Consider the following 22,201-nt stretch of genomic DNA (forward strand, 5'->3'; position numbering starts at 1 on the left):
ATGTATGTATGTATGTATGTATGTATGTATGTATGTATGTATGTATGTATGTATGTGTGTGTGTGTGTGTGTGTGTGTGTGTGTGTGTGTGTGTGTGTGTGTGTGTATTTATTGCAGCACAGGAATGAGGCATCTTCTCTGATCCACGTTCACAATAACAGAACTCAACTTTTTTCTGCCACATACAATATGGCGGTGACGTTGACGTGCGAACCTGCGCCCTATGACGCGTCTACGTATATATGTCTGTGTACCAGACTGCCTGACTGTAATGTCTAAACTAGAAGAGCATTCATGTAAGGCAGCCTGGAGTATGCGCTAGCAACAATAAACTTAGTAAGTTAATTAAATATAAAAGTTTATTTTGACCTTATGGTAGAAACGGGGCAGTGTAGTCCAGCTACTCTGTTCTCCTCACAGAGACGATGGAGAGCTGTGGACGTGGAGGAAACACACCGGACGCGTTGCAAAGCGCAGCAACAAAATGTATGAAAAGCTAAGGGGAGTGAATACTTTTCCAAGGCGAAGTAAAGGGAACTTTCAACTGTTTCAGATATTTTATAGATGACACAGAAGTTGAGTAAAAAAATTCTAGACCTAGTTTGAGGTTAACAGGGAGGTGGGCTGAGAGGATGTGCAGAAACCACAACGTTCCTGCGGCTGCCGGGATGGAGGCTTGGTTTGCACCACCAGCCTCTGATCAGCTGATAAAAACTGAATTAATGCAGAACATCTACAGAAAATAAATCAGGGCTTCTTGATTTGGTGGGTCTGACCCGGACTGATCAGGGTCTCCTGTCTCCCCCCCCCCCCTCAGGCTGCAGATGCTGGAGGCCATCTGTAAGCACTGGGAGGGCCCCATCAGCCTGGCGCTCTACATGTCCGACGCCGAGGCGCAGCAGTTCCTGCGCTACGCCCAGGCCTCGGAGGTCCTCAAGAACCGCAAGAACGTCGGCTACCACATCGTCTACAAGGAGGGCCAGTTCTACCCGGTGAACCTGGTGAGGAACGTGGCCCTGAAGAACGCCAACACGCCCTACGTGTTCCTGACGGACGTGGACTTCCTGCCGATGTACGGTCTCTACGACTACCTCCGGTAAGCCCGCTGCGATCACAGCGTCTCCAAGTTTTTAGTTGTTGACCTTAGAAAAAACTTTCTGGGGAGAAAAAAAAAAACAATTCTCTTAAACAGGAGACTCAATACAGAGACATAAATCAGTTTAACGGTGACGTTAGGCAGAAATATCCCGGTTTTATGATTACAGCTCTGAATACAAACAATTTAGCCCGGCCCGGCGGCTAAATGCATTATCATTATTAAAAAATAAAATAAAATAAAAAATATATCTTTTTTCCAGTGTCCTGTGTGGCAATGTGGCAATAAGAATTGTTGTCTTAATGCCAAAAAGAGCTCATCAGATTTGACTTTCACAAGTGGAGCAGTACTGCTTTTGCCATAGTGCTCCCCTTGATTTATGAATGTGAATAGTTTTATTATGATTCATGCGGGGAATATCTCAAATGATATGGACACTACAATAGGAAAGTAGGAGAGGAAAGGAAGAACAAGAAGAAAAAAGAAAAGGTGAAAGAAAGAGGAGATAAAAGGAAGAGAATGATAAAACAATTATTGAAAAAACATTTACTTTGTTTAATTGAAAATCTGCAGTTCCTATATTGTCCACGGGGGGCGCTGTGTTTTAATCAGCAGATGGTAGCACTGAGCTTCAGATGTGGAAAATTGATTTTAAATAATTTCTTTATTTTTATCTGTTTAATGTATTTTGTCATCCAGGACAGTATTTTTAAGTTCCAAAAAATGTGAATAAATGTTTTTCAACATTGTATAATCACTGTGATCAGTTCTTATGCATAATGCACAAGTAAATGTTTAACTGAGTAAAAGTATTGTTGAAATCGCACATACTTTTCTTAAAAACGCTGAGGTTATTCATAATATATTGTGTAAAAGTGAAATTAATTTAATATAAAAATCAACAACAAGTCCACTTTTATTAGTTCTATTTAATCTTGCAATGAGTTTACTCGTGTGGCCCTCTTGAGATCAGATTAAGCTGTATGCGGCCCCTAAACTAAAATGAGTTTGACACCCCTGCTCTAAATGATATATAAAACATGGATGATTTTATGTATTTAAAATTACTGATTTCTCTCTAAATAAGAAAAACAAATGCAGTCATTAATGTGCTTTCTGCCACCTAATGCAATTAAGCTATGTTGCTAAAATACCAGAAGTAAATTTCTAAATGTAGAACAGCAACAAAGTTTAAACTTGATAGGATGAGACACATCAGGCCGACAGCAGCCGTCTTTTTACCGCTTCATGCTGAGAGCTTTTGCTGTTTTAGATCCTGACGTGGCTCAAAGCTGATCCAGCAGAACCGTCACCATGCTGGACACCCGAAGCTCTTCTTCTTGTCCTTCTGACATCCTGAAGGATCCTTATTTCTGCTCGGCATAATAAAGCTGCTGCCTGTCGGCCTTTAGATCTGACCGGTCTGCAGGTTTCTTGTCACGCGCCGCCCCGCCTTCAGAACCACGGACCCGTGCGGTGCGACTATCAACGTTCAGGTCGGCGTTTTGGTGCCGGAGCCTCTGAGCTCGTAAAGAAGCTGCAGGCTGTCAGGAGTCATCAGGCAGTCCAAACATTCCTCCTGGGAAATCACTGGTTTTATGACTCTATAAGCAGCAACATGGCCGCCTGCTCTGCTCTCTGCTGCTGATAAACGCTTCTGATGAGCTTTTTGTTCTGTCGGGTCCAAACTGAAACAGAGTCTCAACACTTTGTGCTCCCGCAGGAAATCCATCGTCCAGCTGGACATGGCCCACACCAAGAAGGCTCTGGTGGTTCCGGCCTTCGAGACGCTGCGCTACCGCCTCTCCTTCCCCAAATCCAAAGCCGAGCTCCTCTCCATGCTGGACATGGGGACTCTCTACACCTTCAGGTACCAGAACCCAGAGCCAGAACCCGCTCCAGAGGAGCAGAACCCGTGACCGACGTCCTCTTCTGTGCCGCTGCAGGTACCACGTGTGGCCGAAGGGTCACTCTCCCACCAACTACGCCAAATGGCGGACGGCGACCACGCCCTACAAGGTGGAGTGGGAGTCGGACTTCGAGCCGTACGTGGTGGTGAGGCGGGACTGTCCCGAGTACGACCAGCGCTTCGTGGGCTTCGGCTGGAACAAGGTGTCCCACATCATGGAGCTGGACGCTCAGGTACGTCTCTGCACCCAGCCCGACCCACACGGTTGGTTTTTAAGCACAGAAACAGAAAGAATCAGAAGCTTTGGTTCTGCTGGAGGCTTTTTGATTCTCTGGGTTTAAATAAGTTTGTGGTATAAAGCCGGGCGCACACTGTACGATGTTTTCAGTCGTTGTACTCATACGCAGCTTAAACTGTACGATGAAACCTCAGGGTTTAAAAGTTCACAGCTCTCCATCTCTGTTCTGTACGGTGCTCTGATGTGATCTGGCTGCTCACGCCGTACGTCTAAAAACCACGTCAGCCCCGCAGAGAGATGGCGCTAGTCTATCCGGAAGCCAAATATAAACAGTAGAAGAAGAAAAAGACAGAAGTGTTGATGCTCGCTGTTAAATATGAAGCTCACTAGAATGAAACGTGCTGCCTTAGTAATTCTACCAGTTGCTCCTCTGTTGTTTGTCAATGTCACATTTATTCATATAGCACTTTAAAAACAGGTGTAAAACGGCACAAAGTGCTGGACAAGAACGACAATAACACAAAAACAGAGTATCAAAACACTACTTCAAATAAATGGCAAAGAATAAAAATTAGTTTTGAGAAGCGAATTAAAATGATCCAGGCTGTGGGCAGATCTAATTTGAAAAGCTAAATTGTTCCATAGAATAGGAGCAATGACAGAAAAAGTCTGATCTCCTTTCCTCTGAAGTCGATGAACTGTCAGTAGCTAAAAGGTCCCAAAGATAAGGGGGAGCTAACCCATTTAAAATGTTCTAAGTTAATAAGAGAATCTTAAAATCTATTGGATAGAAGATGGGCAGCCAGTGTAAAGAGGCCAGTGCATGCCTTATATGGTCATGCTTCCTGGTTCCTGTAAGAAGCCGTGCTGCTGTGATTTATCCATGCATCTCTATAAAGAAATGCAGTAATCCAAGCCAGATTTAATGAAGGCATGGATTAAAGTCCTTAAAACAAAAATAAGATTAAACTTTTGCTAAAATCCGCAGGTGATTAAAACTTGGTTTAACGACAGAGCTAACTTCTTTATCTAGCTTTAAACGGCTATCAGAAGTAAAGTCACACGTACCGCCGCCATGCTCCACTACTGTGTTTTCATCTGAGAAGAAGAAGAAGAAGAAGAATTCCTTTGTTTGCGCGCGAGGTTGTCGTAGCTCTGCTTCACCAGCAGGAGGCGCTCACCATCACCTCAGGAGGGCCGACTGATTTCAGACTTTGATTTTAATCTGACCCGTTTCTTTGTTTCTCCGCAGGAGTACGACCTGATGGTTCTGCCCAACGCCTTCATGATCCACATGCCGCACGCTCCCAGCTTCGACATCTCCAAGTTCCGCTCCAGCTCCAGCTACCGCAACTGTCTGAACACGCTGAAGGACGAGTTCCACCAGGACCTGTCCAGGAAGTACGGCGCCGCCGCCCTCAAGTACCTCACCGCCCAGAGGAACATCTGAACCCCAGAGAGCCGGGGTCCGCGCCCCGGTTCTGACGCTGGGAGTCGCTTTGCGGCAGAGAGCAGGTCCGGCGGTTCGGTAAAGCTTTATGGCCTGTCTGAGCGTCCTGGGCGTTTATTCTCCAGTCCGCTCGGCGAGGAGCAGGCGGCGGGAGCGACGAAGGACGAGGAAGAGGAGGAGGAGGCCGACAGGCGTTGCTTTAAGGGCAGGAGAGAAACGGACCGTGTTGTTTTAATTTGTTCTGACAATCAGGGCTTTTTTCAGAAGACGCGCCGGGAACCATCGGCCCGTCTGCATGGAGACCCGGACTCAACTGGACCGGTACTTCAGAGGGGAGGGGGGGGGGGGAACCACGTCCAACGTCCAACCGGAGAATGATTTAAGCCTTATCGACTTCATGACATTTACAAAGATATTTAATAACACTTTCATTTTTTTTTTTATTTTTGGTATAAATCTGAACCAATGATAGTGAAACATTTGCATTTAAAGAAGTTTTGATTACGGCTTTACACGCGACCACCGTCTCCTTTCTGTCTCTGGACCTGTTGGGGGGGGGGGGGCTCAGATTCTGCTGTGTGTGCGTCAGGGCGGCGCCGCCCGCTTCGTCCTGCATGTAAACGGCTGCACTGCAGGTTCTGTTTTCATGCTTCAGGTTCCACAGCAGCAAAAAGATGTTTTAACTCAACCGACTGGGACCAACGCGGCTCAATGACGTCGCTTTTACAGAAAGATTTTTTTTTTTTTATGCCGTCTGTGTCCGAGTCACTGGATCCCCGTGCCGTTCTACTGAGCCGCCGTCCTGCTGATGTTTGCCGGTCCGGCTGAGATTAAGCGCCTTCCTGCTGCTGCGTCACACCTGAAGGGACCGACGTTCTGTCAGGCTCCGTTCTGGTCTTTTAGCTCCGTTTGAGCTCGACACCAAGACCCGAAGGAGCCAGAGACGGCATCCAAACCGACCTTTGTTCAGTCACAGAAAGCTGCGTTCAGTTGAATCAGACGTTCCTGTTACATCGGACCCGTCTGACAACAGGAAGTAGGCCAACCGATCCCAGCTTTATGATGAAGCTGCTAAATAATCCAGCAAATACCAGAATCTCCTCCTCTGATTGGCTTGAAAAGCTGGAAAAAAAAACATTTTAGAGTGGCCTAGTCAAAGTCTGTAGCTAGATATGCTGTAAAATTTATTTGAAATTCGAAATTGAAATTTATTCGAACATGAACATGATACAAATATAAAAATAAAATAGTGCACAGTAACAAGAAGTGCATAAGAAAGAAGAGAAAATACAGATTTTTGTTTCAGTTAACATATCATGCTCAAAATGGGGTAGGAAGAAGAATGACAGTTCCTGCTTAACACCCTCCAGAAGGAGGCAGAAACATTCGCAGCAGCATAAAGCCAGACGCACACCTGGCCCGGGTTTACCCACTGACCCGGTACCGGTTGGCCCAGACCTCCCGGTACCGGTTGGCCCAGACCTCCCGGTACCGCTTGGCCCAGACCTCCCGGTACCGGTTGGCCCAGACCTCCCGGTACCGCTTGGCCCAGACCTCCTGGTACCGGTTGGTTAAGCTCGATCTCTGGAAGGTGACCCTGGAGACGTGGAGCCTGAGGCGTTATCTTTAAAACTTTTAAAATTCTGTAATCGTTAAAAATGAACGGTAAAAACAGATCCCAGACGCAGCAGCAGGAAAAGATCTTAATTTCAGGTGGACTTCCTGGTTCTGTCACCATCTTTTGTTTTATTTCTTTTAAAAGTAGAAAGTCGCTCGGACGTGGATTTAATGCCATCTAACCAGCTTTCTGCAGCCCGTTTAGTTTCTGTTGGCCTGACCCATCCTGATGCTGAGGCCAGCGTGGGAGACGTGCCCCCCCCCCCCCCCTCTACGGTACCAAACGGACCGAGCCCTGCCACATCCACGCCGCCTCCATCCTCGTCTTGTTGATTGTGGTAAATGCTAGTGCCTTTTGCTGTATTGTGAAACTGGATATTGATTGTACAGTGGTCCGGACGACGTGGCCTGGGGACAGTCAGGCGCTCTATTTATTATTGTTGACTCAAATCAATCATATTTTTCTATGTAAGTGCTTTAAATAAATTTGCCCTTTTCTAATTACTTGGCCCGCTGTGTGCGTGTTATCCCCAGGAAGTGCTGAGCTGCTTTTTTATTTTCTGGATTACGCAGAGCTCGTGAAATTATTTATATCCCCACCCCCGCAGGCGGAGACGTCGGGGGAGAGCCGGCGGTTCTATTTATCGGGGTCGGCGCTTTTAAGCCCACCGACTCTTCCATGTGTGTAATTGGTCCGGCAGAAAACAACTTTTAATAGAAAGCACATTGTTTTGGAGAGCCGGGTCCCCCGACTGCTCTCATCCTGTTAAAATGCAAATGGCTGAGAAATAATTGGATGCAGAAGTTTGCAGAGTTAAAACTCGTCATTAACAAAAGCAACACTTTAACATTTAGTAAAAAATAAAACAGTATGTAGGTTTTAAGTAATGTCTGCCAGCTTGTTTCTTCTGACTGGTGGTCATATTAATGTTGGAGCTCTGATCCCAACCTGATAGAAACTCTGGAGGAAAGTCTTTAAACTTTAACTTTAAAACATTAAAATCTTAACAGAAACTCAATTGCAATTATGAGAAGAGTTAACTGTTAAGGGTTAAATAAAAACAAATGCATTTGCTTCGAACTGATACTTTCTACATTGTTTTATTTATTTTTTTTAAAGACTATTTACTTTCAGAAACAAACTTTATGGTGGAAATAAAATCTGAATCTGGGTGTGAATACTTTTGGCTAACAGTTATGCGGTTATCTGGTCAGAGGATGTGACGCTTAACGAGCCTGAATTGTCCTCTAGTGCCAGAATTAAGGAAGCTTTAATTAATCTTTTTTTTAACCAGAAGTCTTCAAAAACTTTTGCTGCTGAAACAAAATGTTATTTTTCTCAGTATAATCATCAAGTTTTAAATTTTAGTATCGTGAGAACCCTACTTGTCATAAAACCCAACCAGTGATTCATGGTAATATGCAATCATTTAATAATTACCTGGTAAACTCATTTTGTCAATTCTTGAAAAACTGCTACAGAAAAGTTTTTATATTATGTAATTATTTCCTGATTATAGGGGAAATGTTTTAATTAAAGCCATTAATGGATTAATACAAGGAAGAAAAAGGTTAAATTTAATTGAAATGATAGAAACCAAATGTTATAAATTAAATCTTTGATATAAATAATCTAAATGAACTGTTGGAAAAAGAGACGAACAGTTCTTTACAGACAGAGTCGTGTCTTTAGCTTTAATTCATGTCATTGCCTGTTATTTTGTTAAATTTATTAACAGAATTTTTTTTTATTTATATTTATCTGCAACATTTTGGTTAATCATTTATAACAGACAATATCACAGTTTGTATAAAAGTTTTTGTGACTAAATTTTCTTTTTGGATGTTTTAGAAGCAGAAGTATAAAAGAGGTTGAAATAGTTTTATGTAATATTGTGTAAAGATAGAAAACCTTAAATGATTTTATTTTTTAACGAAAGTGTTCAGGTCTTCATAAGAAAACAAAAACGTGTTAGTTTAGCTCAAACAGGCGGCTCATTTCTCCTGGATTAAAATACAATATAATTATGAAATATTAGAGTTAATTTTTAATTATTAAGACATTTTGCCTGAGCAAATATCCGGATCATTGCAACAGCAAACAGGCTTAAGAACTGAACCAAAGTCCAGTTGCCTCTGATTTAAGGTGTTCCTTAAATCAAGTTTAATCAGATTATATAGACTCCATCAGATCCTCCAGGTTGGTGAGAAAGTTTCCTCTCTAAGGAAACCCAGCAGGTTGCATCAAGTCTCTCCAAGCAGCATTCACTCCTCCTGAAAGAGCGTAGAGCCACAGTGGACAGTCGTCTGCATTGTTGATGGCTTTGCAGCAATCCCTCATACTGAGCATGCATGAAGTGACAGTGGAGAGGAAAACTCCCCTTTAACAGAGAGGAAAAACAAAGAAAATCTTAATTTCACAGCGTCCCTGTGTTTATTCCCACTTCATAGCTATAATCTGCAGCAGACCAGGGCGAACCGCGGCCCTTTGGCATAAATGCCCCATCCCTTAATCAGGGACGCGCTGACGTCATCGGCACAGATGGCAATAATTAAATGTGTATATGCCGATTCAGACCTTTTTGTCAATGACAAATAAATTCCTCCATCGCTGCTCGTTATCGCCTGTAACGAGCAGAACCGACTTGTCGTCACGACGGCGACCTCTGTGGACCAAGACTAGACGAGTCCAGGTCGCTGGAGAGGTTTGATGATTGTTACTTTAGTGAAATATGCGCCGTGGTTCTGTATAAAACACATGGAGGTGGGTCAGATTATCATAAAGGTCGCAGCCCAGATAAAAAGCAGCGCTGTGAAATGTTTCGCTCAGACAGAGGGGAGGACGCTCTGGACCGACAGAGGGAGGCGGGTCACCCAACACTCCCACAGAACCCTCCAGGTCCGAGTTCACACCAGGAGGTCTTCCACCTCACGCCTTCAGAGCAGCCTTTCAATTATTAGTCAGCCACTCTGCCTGGAGGCCAAGCAGCACCATATGGCAGCAGCTCAGACGCTGAAAACATGTTAAACATGGATTATTCAGCTCCTCCCTCACTCTCAGCCTTTCAGCAGAGCCTTAACGTCCTGAAATGTCAATTAAAGGGATATTTCACTGCGTTAAACTAATCTGGACCAAAGCAGGACGGTCAGATTGGAACCAGATTATTCTCCTTACAGACACTATAACCAATTTCTGATCTGTATAAACCTGTAAAACGAGTTATTTTCCGCTTTTCTGGCTTCATCACCTTTGGGTGCGGCATGAGAACTACGACAGAAAGGCGACTCCTGGACGACTCGACGCCCACAGGTCCTACGGGATGAAGTAGAGATGTAGGTTTTCTCAACTTTATTTCATAAATTTGTCATCATTAGTGTAGAAACATTCTTTCTTTTGTAGTTTTCAAGCTGGTCTCTGTGGTGAAGAATTTAAGAAATGAGCCTAAACTGCCTTTCTTCGGGTTTTCACAGATAAGAGATGATAAACTGTAATTAATTAAATATTTTATGATTAATTCTGTCCGACTCAGACCCGAAACCAAGTGAACAGATCAAACTACTCTGTAGAATCGCTGGAAAGATCTGAGTGTTGTCATTTTTAACATTGACCAAATCTAAAGTGGTGAAGCGTATAAATAAAGCCTAAAAATCGCCTATTTTTGTCTCAAAATGTAATAATGCAGATACAATCTGACCATTCTAACATTTTAGAGTGAATCAGACTTTCTCCAGATGTCATTTCTGCAACCTTTATGGTCCAAAGAGCCGTTTCTGCTCTCAGTCCAGCTAAATGAAACCGGTTTAGAGCCGCTAAAGTTCCCTGACCGCTTGAAAAAAAAAATAATTACTTCATTTTTGATAAATGGAAATTTGTTCCCATTTCCATTTATAAGGAAAAGATAAGCTTCCAAAAATAGGATGGGATGTTAATATTTGTGCAAAAAGCTTGTTTCCAAAAAACTATAGTTGCTGCTACTTTCAGTCTTTTTCGGAATTTAATGAAATTATTCCACGAAGAAACTGAAAAAAACTAAAACCAGCATTTTTTTTTTTATTAATCTATATATTTTTTTAAAATGCATCGGCCTTTATTTTTATTTAAAGTTAATATGAGCCACTTTGGAGCCGCTGGTTGCAGAACCCTGCACCAAATCCGGAGCTAACTTCACCGTCATGTTTTTATTTTACTTCATCAGAACAACGACCAACTCGGCTACATAAACGTAACATTACAGTTTATAGTACCGCCCAACAATAGTAGTGGTTCCCAGGAGAACGGTACCGGTCTGACCGTAAGTGTCTAGTTTGGTTCTGCTGTGGGGTTGAGAATGGACCTTTAAGTCCTGTGAAAGCATCTCTGCATGCTTCAGCAGACCAGGAGACTCTGGACAACACTAGACCTCCAACTCTGTAGGAACAGTTTGGAGACGTTCACGTTATCAGCTTTGCCCCTTTTGGATTTAGCAGCAAAATCTTACAAATCTTTACGTATTTAGTCTGATTTGCTAATCCTTGGAAGAAAGTGTTACTCCCCAATCTGAATTTCTGCTGTGGTTGAAGAATCGAAGCGAATCCTCCTGTTTCCAGATGCTCGACGCATTTCAAATGTTTCCAGATGTTTTGAGGAACGACCTCAGCGTGCACACAGGCCTTCCTCCTCGGGTCGGTCCTGATCCGGAGGATGTGGCTCACGTCTGTGGCCTGCACCCAGGGAGCAGATGAAGCCATCGCAGGGCGGCCAAAGGCCAATTATTAGCATGAGAGCTGCAGCAGGATCGATGTGGATCCAGCAGAAAAACGACTGCCGGCAGCGGCCCAGAGGAGTCGTCGTCTTCAGATCAATGGCAATAACCGGCGGGCCTCTCCTCCTCCTGCTCTCCACCGGCTCAATAAAGGGCTGGCCCACATTTAGTCTCTCTGTGCCGTGATTAGCCCCGCAGAAGGCCAGCGGTGATGTATATACAGTATCAACTCTGCCTGCTTATTGTCCTGCCGCTGCTCTATTGACCGCTGGGCCCTCAGGAGGATTCAGGACGTCCTGCATGAACTTCAGGAGGACCCTGGAGCGCAGACTAACGCCTTTAATGCTATTTCATATCGTCCAGAGAATTAAAAAGTGTGTTTTTTTTCCCCCAGGAAATGTAAATAAAAATGCAGGAATCCTGCCTGGACTCCAGTCAGCAGGTCTGTTTTGCAGGTAATTAGCAGAAGAGTCTGTTTGATCGCCCGGCACGCCACCGTTTGTCTAATTGTGATATTTGACACCATCAGTGAATCTGATCTCTGCTTTGGAGCAAATTAGGAGCTTTGTAATCTGGTGGGACAATTCAGATATTAATTGGGAGCGCGTCATTTTAAAAAATTCAGAGCTAATTAGTTTTGTGCCTGAAGTGTTTTTCTGTCACTATAAAGAGATGCAAGTTGGCCAGAGAGCTGATCCTGTCCCCGATGTGAGAGGCGGGGGGGGGGGGCTGTGCATTCACATGGAGTAATGAGAAAACTGCCAGCTTTATCATCTCAGACGGCTTTTGTTGGTTTGCACAGACTCCTGCAGCCCTGTGAGATTAATACAGGGATTAATTTGTGCAGATTAAAAGCAGGATTTCTCACCTGGTGGTGCAGCCTCGCTTCTTTCTCTCTTACTCTTAAATTCAAACCTGAGGATCTGCAACGGCGATGAGGAAACAAACTGGAGCCATGTTAGAAATGTTAGAGATGTAAACTGGGTCTGAGGACCTAAAGGCGACCTTTACCCAGTGTGTCCAAACTTTTTCTCATGTGGGTCAAAATCTTCAACATGAAAGGAATCAAACGTGGATTTTATTTGTTTTTGTTTCTCCTACAACAAACTAAACATGAAATATTCAAACAAGATTAATAAAATAGTCTGAGAAGGACTCAGAGGCTATACAGGAGCCACGTTCACACAATGCCACTCAAATTCATGCACAGACTGGTAGGCAACTTGGTGCCTTGCCCAGGGGCACATCAGCAGGTGACCTGAGGAAGCTGGAATCCAAACTACAATCTGAAGTACTCCTGCAGAGCCTTAGTTGCACCAGTGGTTGCTGAAAGATCAGTAAATCCCGTTGATCTGGAAATAAAAGGATATTTTCCAAAAATTATTATAAAAAAAATACATAAAATGTCTTAAAATGTTGTTGCCGAGCAACAAGAACTGGGTCATTTTGTCGTCAAGAGAGCTTGCTGCTTTTGGCCAAGTTTAATGCAAAAGGTGTTTCCTTGTGAGAAAAACATGTTTGAGATCCTCTTTTAATTATTCAGGGAAAGTGAAAGCAAAAACTGTGTTTGATGAAAGTAAAATGCTCAAATAGAAAGTACTCCTGGGTCAATGTGAGCTTCTGTGCTTTCTGTGTCTCTGCTCTGTCTTCTCTAAGCCCCAGTGGGTGGAGGCAGATGAGCGTTCACACTGAGCCTGGTTCTGGTTCTGCTGGAGGTTCTCCTCCCTGTTAAAGGGGAGTTTTCCTCTCCACTGTCGCTTCATGCATGCTCAGTATGAGGGATTGCTGCAAAGCCATCAACAATGCAGACGACTGTCCACTGTGGCTCTACGCTCTTTCAGGAGGAGTGAATGCTGCTTGGAGAGACTTGATGCAACCTGCTGGGTTTCCTTAGAGAGGAAACTTTCTCACCAACCTGGAGGATCTGATGGAGTCTATATAATATTCGTTTAATTAGTATTTATTGCCCTTAGGCAGGAGTTTATGTGTGCATATAATACAAGTTTATTTATGAAGCATTTTAAAAACAACACCAATGACAGCTAATGGATGGTTGCGTGTCCTGTGTGCTCCGGCTGTCCATGGTGGACCTGCCTCTGGTCAGATCACCACTGCAGTACGGCCCCCTGCCCCTGGGACCCTGTAAGGACCCCCCCACCCCCCGCCCCCCGCCCATTTCAGATGTCTATCTGAGTGAGAAGCTGCAGCAGGAGTCATATTTAATGAGGGTGAAGGGGTGAGCATGCATTTACACGGTGGATTCATTAGAGAGACGTGTTGCAAAATTAGCTAAATGAAGCCCAAGCGGTGCTGAGGCTCTGTGAAACATATGGGCACGTGTGTCCAAAAAGAAAACATGACCTCAGGTCTCCAATTACTGACCGACTTCTCCTCTGGAACAGCAGCCCAGACACCTGCTGGCAACATCTGCTCACCGCAGAGCGAGCTTCTGGATTTACATCCAGACATGAGGTCAGTTTTTCTCCTGATCAGAGAGGAGTCGCTGAGATGAAGACCTGCATCTTCTCATCATCAGAGACTTCAGGGCTCTTCTCACTGCAGATGTTACGCTTACAGCTCATCAGTTAATAAACGTGCAGATTTCATGTTGAGGAAGACGGAGTGATTACTAAACGGTAACGACCTGTTTGAAAAGTTTCACTCAGGTTTTATTCATCAGGTCTCAGAGCTGCGCTTGACTGGAGCAGCGATGTAGAACAGCTTTAGTCTGTTCATTCATGCTGATAAATCATTATTTCACTTTATCATATTTGCTGAAATGCTTCATATGCACCATTCAAACTGTTTTTCTGGTAAACAGGGTCCCAGTTATGTGACATTAAACTGTTCTTTAAAGTTTTTATTGATTCTTCTGTTTCTGCTCTTTTACATATTACTTGGTTTTCTGATTTGTTAATCCTGTAATTCTCATCATATTTCAAAAACAGGCAGATGGTCTTTAATATTATTGATTAATAATCAACTGATTGAGTCATTTATAACATAATTTGTGAAAATATTGTCACATGCAGCTGAACATGACCTTTTTTCCATTCTGTTATTAAAAGGACCACCAGTGGACTTAGGTGGTTGGTGTTAGCAACTTATATTTACTTTCTTTTTTTTGTACAGATTTTAGTTATCAATTCAAGTAGATTATCAACATTAGTTGTCATATCCAATCCTCTGGAGGTAAATCTTTATTTTTTTTGTATTTATTGCTTCCCCTCCATCTTTATTTTATCGTTCATGCTTCTGAAATCGTATTTTTCCAGTTCAACGTCCGTTCCTTTCTCATATTGTGTTAAATAATCTCTCATCTGGTCAAAATGTACATGCAGGCTATTTAAACCTGGTTGGTGAGAACGGATGGATGGAGAACGTCTAAAACGATCCCTGCTGGCTTTAAGTGAGGAACTTTGTCCTTATAAAGAGGAAATGATAACCATGAAACCAGCAGCCTTGCACCAAACATGGTGGCCTGCACACTTTGTTATTCAGGTGAGGAAACGGAACCAAAGCTCTGGGTTTGTTTGGATCAGCCGTGAAACAGGATGTGCCATCTCTGTTAACCTGGGTCCAAAGTACGCTCAGTCACCTTTAATGGAGCCTGAGGCCCAAGAACCGGTCACTGGACACGTTAATGTCTGCCGTAGATGTTGAGAAAAAGACTAGAGCTGGACGATTAATCAGTAACAATATATAGACGTTTAACAACGATAGAAAAAAAGGGTCAGTAAAAAGTTAAACAGGAAGTTTTCCTTCCTTTTCCATTCTAGCCATGCAGGTTAATATTATAGTCGTTACATCCTCCCAGCCAATCACAACGCAGACCCAGGAACCAAGCTCCGCCCCCTTTAGAGTTCAGAGAGCACACGTTTTTTTGTTGTTTTTTTTTAAAAAACTTACAGTTTTGGCAAAAAGTTGGTTGAATAAAGAGTTGAGTTTGAATTCAGTGTTAGTGACTTTATCTAAAAATAGGTTGCTAAGCAACAGCATAAAATGGCCAGGGCTCAACTTAGAAATATGTTTTGAATTTGTTGATAAATATCGATATCGATCAATATTATTTTTATTTTATCAATTTGCTTTTTCCAGCCCTAATAAAGACCTTCAATAAATGCCACAAACTTCCTTAATGGAAAATAAAATTATTCCCTAAATGTACAAACCGTGACTACGAACACAGATCCATGGACACATCTTTAACATTTCCACAATACGCGAAAATAAGGAAAAATCAGACGAGGAGGCGATTCCAGTTTTCTTTTGTTGGACTCTGCACCTCAGAGCCTTATTTCTAGGAAGGCGTATTCACGTGATGGCTCATCCCAGCAGGAGCAACGTTTTGGACTCTCCATGAAAAGCTCTCATGGGGATTGAATGCTGTCCGGCTGGAGGCCGGTTCTGCGTCCCTGAGGCGACCCGTGGACTAACGCTGATCTGCTGCAGTAATTTATGCATGCTTTGTGCTTCACTGCTGCTGTGACGCCTGCAAAGAGGCTGTGGATGAGCAATGAGTGAGTGGTGCCATGCATGGTGACAGACGAGGCCAGCCTCCCACAGAGAGCAGCAGTTATCTGACGGAAATAACAACACTGTGAGAAGAGTTAGAAAACATCTGCATCCCCAGCGCACATATTGGTTCTGTAAAATGTTGGGAGTTTGGGAATAAATATCAATGTTGATGTCTAACTTGTCTGAAAACCTTTATTTTTTTTCATCTAGTTCAGGCAGAACTTTCTATCTGAGTTAATCTGCTGCGTTTTAGGATCAGATATCTCTGCTGTTGATACTCGGCCCTTTTTAATCGGAGTATAAAATCAAGCCAGTTAAACCCATGGAGGATTGGTGTCTCCTCAGGTTCTGGCTGCTTTTCAACAGATTAGCATTAGGCCAGGTACATTTTACTGCCTGCGACGATTTTCAGGACGATGGCGCCCTGACTGCCGTTTGGTGTCCGGATGAAATCTTTAGACTCGTTGAGACGCCACCAGGGTGGACCTCCATGATGTTCTGGTCAGGGTCTGGGAGGAGACACCCCAGGACTTCCTCCATCATCATCAGGAGCACTGATGCTGTAGAAACTACCGAGGACGATTCAGAGTCACTGCAGCGACGTTTCTGCAGGTTCTGTTTGCCTTTCTCTGTGGCTGAACCCACTGTGGGTGGATCATTTTCATCATTTTGTTCCACAGCCGTACGGACATCCAGCAGGATTTGTTTTCATCCCTCTGAGATCTGACGTGTTTTCAAAGTGTTCCTTTAATTTCTGAGTAGCTTACATTCAAAAGGAATAATTAAACAAAGACAAAACCCAGCAAACAGACACCACCGAGCCAGTTAAAGAAATTCTCTCACTAAGTTCTTCACAGATGACGTCTACCTGAGCGAGTCAGCGTGCTGCTCTGTACGCCTGGATTCTCACTGCTGGGATGGAGAAAGAAGCCGGTCTCCTGCGTATCTCTCCATGTTCAACAGGCACGTGTCATGGCTGCTGAGGAGGCAGAAGTTCTCCTAGTCTGTAACGTTGTCAGCCTTTCTGTGCCGTGCCTATTTATTCAAATGTTGAGCGGCAGACTCCCTGTTTATGTCGTTTTCAGTCGGCCTTGTCAGTGGTCCAAGAAATAAGCACACAGTCTGTGAAAATGTCTTAAAAGTCTCCATCGCCAATGGAAACAACAATGTTTTGTGGTCACTGATGCCAAGGCAACGTTCCCCAATTTAGATTCTGCTGGATGGCGACGTCTGGCTGCAGGCTAGCTGCGGCGCCGGTTCACTCGCTGCTCGTTTAGCCAATTAAAAACCAGCCAAAGACGTCACAGGAATAAATAAAATACAAAAAGGCAATGCCCTCAACGAGCATAACTCTGTGGAAACCAGCAGTGGAGATGTGGAGGCAGCTCTGGAGCTTCCAGACAGCAACACGGAGCTCCGCCGTTCGGTTCAGAGGCCGAAGAAGACCAAGCCTAGATTATTGTCTGTGGAGCTGAGCACCTTTAGCATGCATCACATAAACCTTCTCCTTTAGATTACCTGCAAACCACCATTTCCCTTCAATAAAGATATATTCTATTATTTGACCTAAATCTTATTATCGGATCTTTTTTTTCTTCTGGCTTTAGATAATATAAAGTTGTGACAGAAACAAAATGACTGATTTGAATTTGAAGCACCCTGAGATGGATCCACATAAATTACCCGACATGAGTAGATTTAGTGAAGTATCATTTATACCAGCATTTATTTTTTTATTGAAGGTTATGAATGGCATAAAGATACAGGATGATGGTGCATTATCACCACCGCCTGCTCCTCACATTTAGCTCTCAGCTACTGCAAGATGTAAAATTGGGCAGAAATTGTCCTTAAAGAGGGTCTGGTGTTCAGGAGTGAAGCCTTCAGGGTTGTTCATCAGTGGCAGCAGAAGAAGAATTACTGGCAAATCAAGCGAGTAAAGCTAAATCCATGGGAGGTTTAGAGGGAGAGAAGCTGGAGAGAGAGTAGATGGATAAGGTAACATTAATTCAAACATGAGAATCCTTCAGGAGACTGAGCTAAAACTCACAGAGAGTGAAGAGATGGATGTTTTAGTGCGTTTACATGCCAAACACATCCAAAATGTTCCTGTTTGCTCCTGAAGGCTGAGCTCTGGACAGAACATCCCAGAACTTTGTCCAGCGAGGGGAAGAGGCGCCTGAGAGGAGAACGCTCATCAGCTCGGCCTCATCTGGACGGCTGGTCTCCACCAAAGCAGCCGCGTCACATCAGATTGATTAACTCATTCGTATTCAAACAAGCTGCTTGTCTAAGCGAAGACAAAGAGGGAGTCCCCTCAGCAGGACCTCAGAGAAATAAATGTGTGAGATTAAATTAGCCGACAAGACGCGGTCCTGCAGAACGGAGCGAAGGAAGCGGCAGTGAAGGTTCATGTGATCGATCAGCAGCGTCGTCACATGATACCGCGATTACACCTTCAGACGCTCCTCTTGATTCCTGGCTAATCTGATTGTGCTTGGAGAAAGTGGGAGCCTACCTCTGCATCGTGACATCACGCCATTTCTCCTCATTAGACTGACTGAGCTGCAGACGACCAACGAGCCAAAAGTCCTTCAGATCAGAGCGGAGGCTGAGAGCTCCTGATCTACAGCCGTCTGCAGCACATTTCTCTATTATCTCTTTCTTTTATTCTCCATCTAACTGATTTAGTGACTGTCCCCGCGTCTAAAGGTCCCTGTTTGAAGTCATCCCTCAATGGATGAAATCAGTTTCCAGAGCTTTCATTTGAAGAGCTTCTTGTCTTTAAAACATTGCAGTACTCAGGATCATGGATGTTAGTTCCTGGTTCTTCTTCGGCAGGTTCAGCTTGTTCTTTGCTGAAGACGGTGTCCCTCGGGGTTTAGTTTTTGGACCAATTATGTTTTCTCTTACATTATACGTCCTGTCATCATAAGCATGAGCTGCTTTTATTTTGAACTTTAAATAATTTAAGCCAAAGTAAAAATCTCTTTGTCTCCCTTAGTGAGAGAAGGCTTCATCTGAAAACCTTTGATAACGGCTCCTAGCTCCTGTTCCTCGACCTTCAAGTGGAGAAAAGTAGCTTTGGACGGCTGTTCTGGATTCAGACAGCCTTAAACTCCGACGTCATTAAGTGACGGACATTTACGTTGATTTCTGTGAGGGGGCTATGCTGATACGTCATGTTGCACTAAGGATTGTGGGATACCTTAAGGGTTCATAGGCAAAACTAGGCGCGGGAAGGGGGCATTTACTGACTGCACTATTCAGACAGAACTTATGGTGACCGCTGCCGCACTTCCACTTTGGCTAAAGAGTCCTCACTCTGTCAGGGTATTCAGATTGAGCCAAAGTTTGCATGGATAGGAGGGTTAAACTGCACATATTGCACAAGCCAGTCACTAACAAGATTTCATTGAAAATTAAAAGTGAAAAAACAAAATAGAGTTGTTACTTAAAACAGTGCCATATTCTCATGATTAGAAACCCCTTAAGGAACTTATACAAGCATAAAAGAGAATCAGAATCAGAATAAACTCCACCGTTGTCTCCAATGTCTTTAGCGGGTTTAACTCCAGGTGGTTCTGGTTGCACCAGTGGACCAGCCCATCCACCTCCTACCTGTAAGCAGACCATCCTGGATTAGCCCTATGACAGTGGTGTCATCTGCAAACTTCAGGAGTGTCATAGACAGGTTTGCAGTGATTAGTGTGCTGTGAGAAGAAAGGAGAGAGGACCAACCCCTGGGGAGCGCCGATACTGATTGTTCTAGGATGGGATAAAATGGTCCAGGTAACCGGCAGCTCCAAAAAGCAGAAATCCTATTATCATAAATCCACATTTTAACACATTTTCAACATCCTTGACTGACAAAATGGACAGAAACACAATCCTCCTCTCACCGTGTGTCCAGCTGCCACTTCAACACAGAGACACTCAGGACAAACAAGCATGCACTCACACATTTAAACCTAAGGGAAATGTATAGAGGCCTCACATCTGCCCCACTGTTCAGCCCTAACCCAGTTATAAAACAATGTGGTTGTATATTGCATAACCAGTACGGTCTGTAAAGAAAACATTCAAATGATTTTTAAATCTGTCGTCATTCCCTTTTATGCTGATGACACACAGATATATTAAGATGTTTAAGTTTGCTGTTCCGACGATGTTAATCATGGCCTTCAGATGTGAAAAAGGTTTTGGTGTCCCCTGCCAGCATTTGAACTCACAACCACTAATGAGCATTTTTCTTATGGATAAACTTTATGTACATAAGTGCACTCTCACAAACACCTACAGGTGCTCGGATTCAGGTACTTACAGATTCACTTCTATAAAACCCCTATCATTAGTCATTTTGTATTTCTTGTATTAGATAATACTACGTATTTTTCAATGATAATATTTTTTTATTACTGCATCATGAACTGTTTGTAGAATTTCCTCCACATTTCCAGCTGCAGTTTCCTCCATTAAGGCTTCAGCAGGATCTAATAGAAAATATGGGATACGTCAGTATTTTTACAGATACAAATGCAGCGAGAGACTTGACCGACGTTTACTTTAACAGCCACACCCTTTAATCCCGTCTCCTGCCTTTTATCTCGGATTAACGTCCAATGGAGAGGTGCCAGGCAGGGATGTTTTCAGTGGCGCTTTGCTGAGTTAATCTCAGTTTTGACAGCACAGATCATGCAAAGGGGATTTCCCCTGGGTTGGTTTTACACCCTCCTCTACTTCCAAATTTTCATTTACTCCATATTTCAGTTTGAATAACTGAGTCTTTCTTTCCAGAAAAAAGCTCGTCTTGGTGATTCTTAGAAGTTAACAGTAAAAACACCAAAGATCGTCAACTGCACAGTCAAGATTGCCTTGAATGAAAGACAAATAGAAAAACGGCTCCTCGGCTGCATGTAGGGTCATCTGTCAAGAGTATTGCTGTTTTGGGGACTGGAAGCCATTAAACCAGATGAAAAATGCTCAAGCAATGCAGAAAAAGCTTTGCGCCGCTGCAAAACAGAACTGATCGAATCAAAAATAAAAGATGATCTGTTTTTAGATTAAACAGAAAGCTTTATGAAATTCTTCTAGACGTTTTAAGGCTGTTGCTTCAGGGAAAACGCTGAATACTGATTATTTTTACTCCTGAGACACTAATGATGGTTGTATCTCAAGGTTAAAGACTCAAAATACCGGTTTCTTATGTGTAGGTAGTCTGTGTCACAGATAAGCAGTGATTAACTGAATTTGAGATTCAGAGACGTCTCCTGGTTTGAAGAGCGTTTAGATTCAGCGTCTGAGCTGCCTGGCACAAAACAATCCGTTTAACCCTGTAATCACAGCAAATCTCGTTATGTGAGGATGAGAAGAGAGACGTGATCATGTTTTCTGGCAGAGAGCGCCAGCATCTGTGGGTTACAGGCTGTGTGGCAACAAAGACGGCTGCAGACGTCGTAAAAACAGCCTGCAGCTTATTTTCTCTGTAGTTTAACTTCCGTACTGTCGGTAAATATTTTCCTATCAATGTATGGTAAGATGTTTTGAGACGGACAAACTTTACTCCTTCAGTTCTGTAAGATCTTCTTGTCAGATGTTTCTAGGTTACATTCAGGATATAAACATCTTAAGGAATTTCCTAGAAAAACCTGTAGCTCATAGAAAGTGGAATTTCCTGGCCATAAGGATCTGAAAAGGTCAACGTTTTTTTCTTTTAGCAATTTAAGCACCTTAAAAAAGTTTGTACCCCCTTTGGCCTCGCTGAAATGCCTCAGATCAAGCTAACTTTAATATTAAACAAAGCATGAATACAAATTGCAGTTTCTTTTGAAAAAATTGGGATTCCATTAATTAAGTTAAAACGTTCTCCAAACCCTACTTAAAAAAAAAACAACCTAATAATCGATTTCTCCACCCTTCACGCCGACAGCTGACATCAAGCATTTGAGATTCCTGCCACTGAGTCTTTAATATCTCTGTGGAGGAATTTTGGCCCACTCTGTTTTGCAGAATTGTTTTAATTTATCCATTAAAGGGTTTTCCAGCATAGTCTGTCTAAGGTCATCCCAGCCACATTAACCAGATTTAAGCCTTTACTTTGACTAGGACACTCCAAAACCTCAATTAATATGTTTGATTTTAGTGGTTTTATTAATTTATTTTTCTCTTTGTGTGTTCTTGGAATATTTTTTTTGCAGAATGGCTTCTACTAAGAAGGTTCACCCTGCTCCGTGTTCTGTACCCTTTCCAGATTAAAAGATATCAGTGACTTTGTTGCTGGATCACCACACAATGTGTTCCTTCCAAAAGTCTTGAGGTGATTCCTTGATTCTACGGATCAGGCAGATATCAGGATTGGGTCTGGCCAGTAAAATTAAAACAACTTCCATTATTGACAGTTAATTATGTTGTTCTATGATATGCAAACATAGAAAGTACTCCTGGGTCAATGTGAGCTTCTGTGCTTTCTGTGTCTCTGCTCTGTCTTCTCTAAGCCCCAGTGGGTGGAGGCAGATGAGCGTTCACACTGAGCCTGGTTCTGGTTCTGCTGGAGGTTCTCCTCCCTGTTAAAGGGGAGTTTTCCTCTCTACTGTCGCCACATGCATGCATCGGTATGAGGGATTGCTGCAAA

General features: G+C 43.2%; 1 protein-coding gene across 4 annotated transcripts in view; it reads left to right on the forward strand.

Annotated features, from left to right (window-relative positions):
* Positions 1-5,819, forward strand: part of large2 (LARGE xylosyl- and glucuronyltransferase 2) — a 107,363-nt gene extending 101,544 nt beyond the window's left edge. For all 4 annotated transcript variants that reach the window (XM_012879189.3, XM_036135860.1, XM_021324810.2 and 1 more), the window contains 4 exons: positions 818-1,096; positions 2,820-2,966; positions 3,043-3,238; positions 4,496-5,819. In XM_012879189.3, the coding sequence (XP_012734643.2) occupies positions 818-1,096; positions 2,820-2,966; positions 3,043-3,238; positions 4,496-4,693 (820 nt within the window). In that variant the 3' untranslated portion in view covers positions 4,694-5,819. The remainder of the gene's footprint in view (positions 1-817; positions 1,097-2,819; positions 2,967-3,042; positions 3,239-4,495) is intronic.
* Positions 5,820-22,201: the final 16,382 nt, after the last annotated feature.

This window comes from Fundulus heteroclitus, chromosome 4, assembly GCF_011125445.2.
Source record: "Fundulus heteroclitus isolate FHET01 chromosome 4, MU-UCD_Fhet_4.1, whole genome shotgun sequence".
Lineage (NCBI taxonomy): Eukaryota > Metazoa > Chordata > Actinopteri > Cyprinodontiformes > Fundulidae > Fundulus > Fundulus heteroclitus.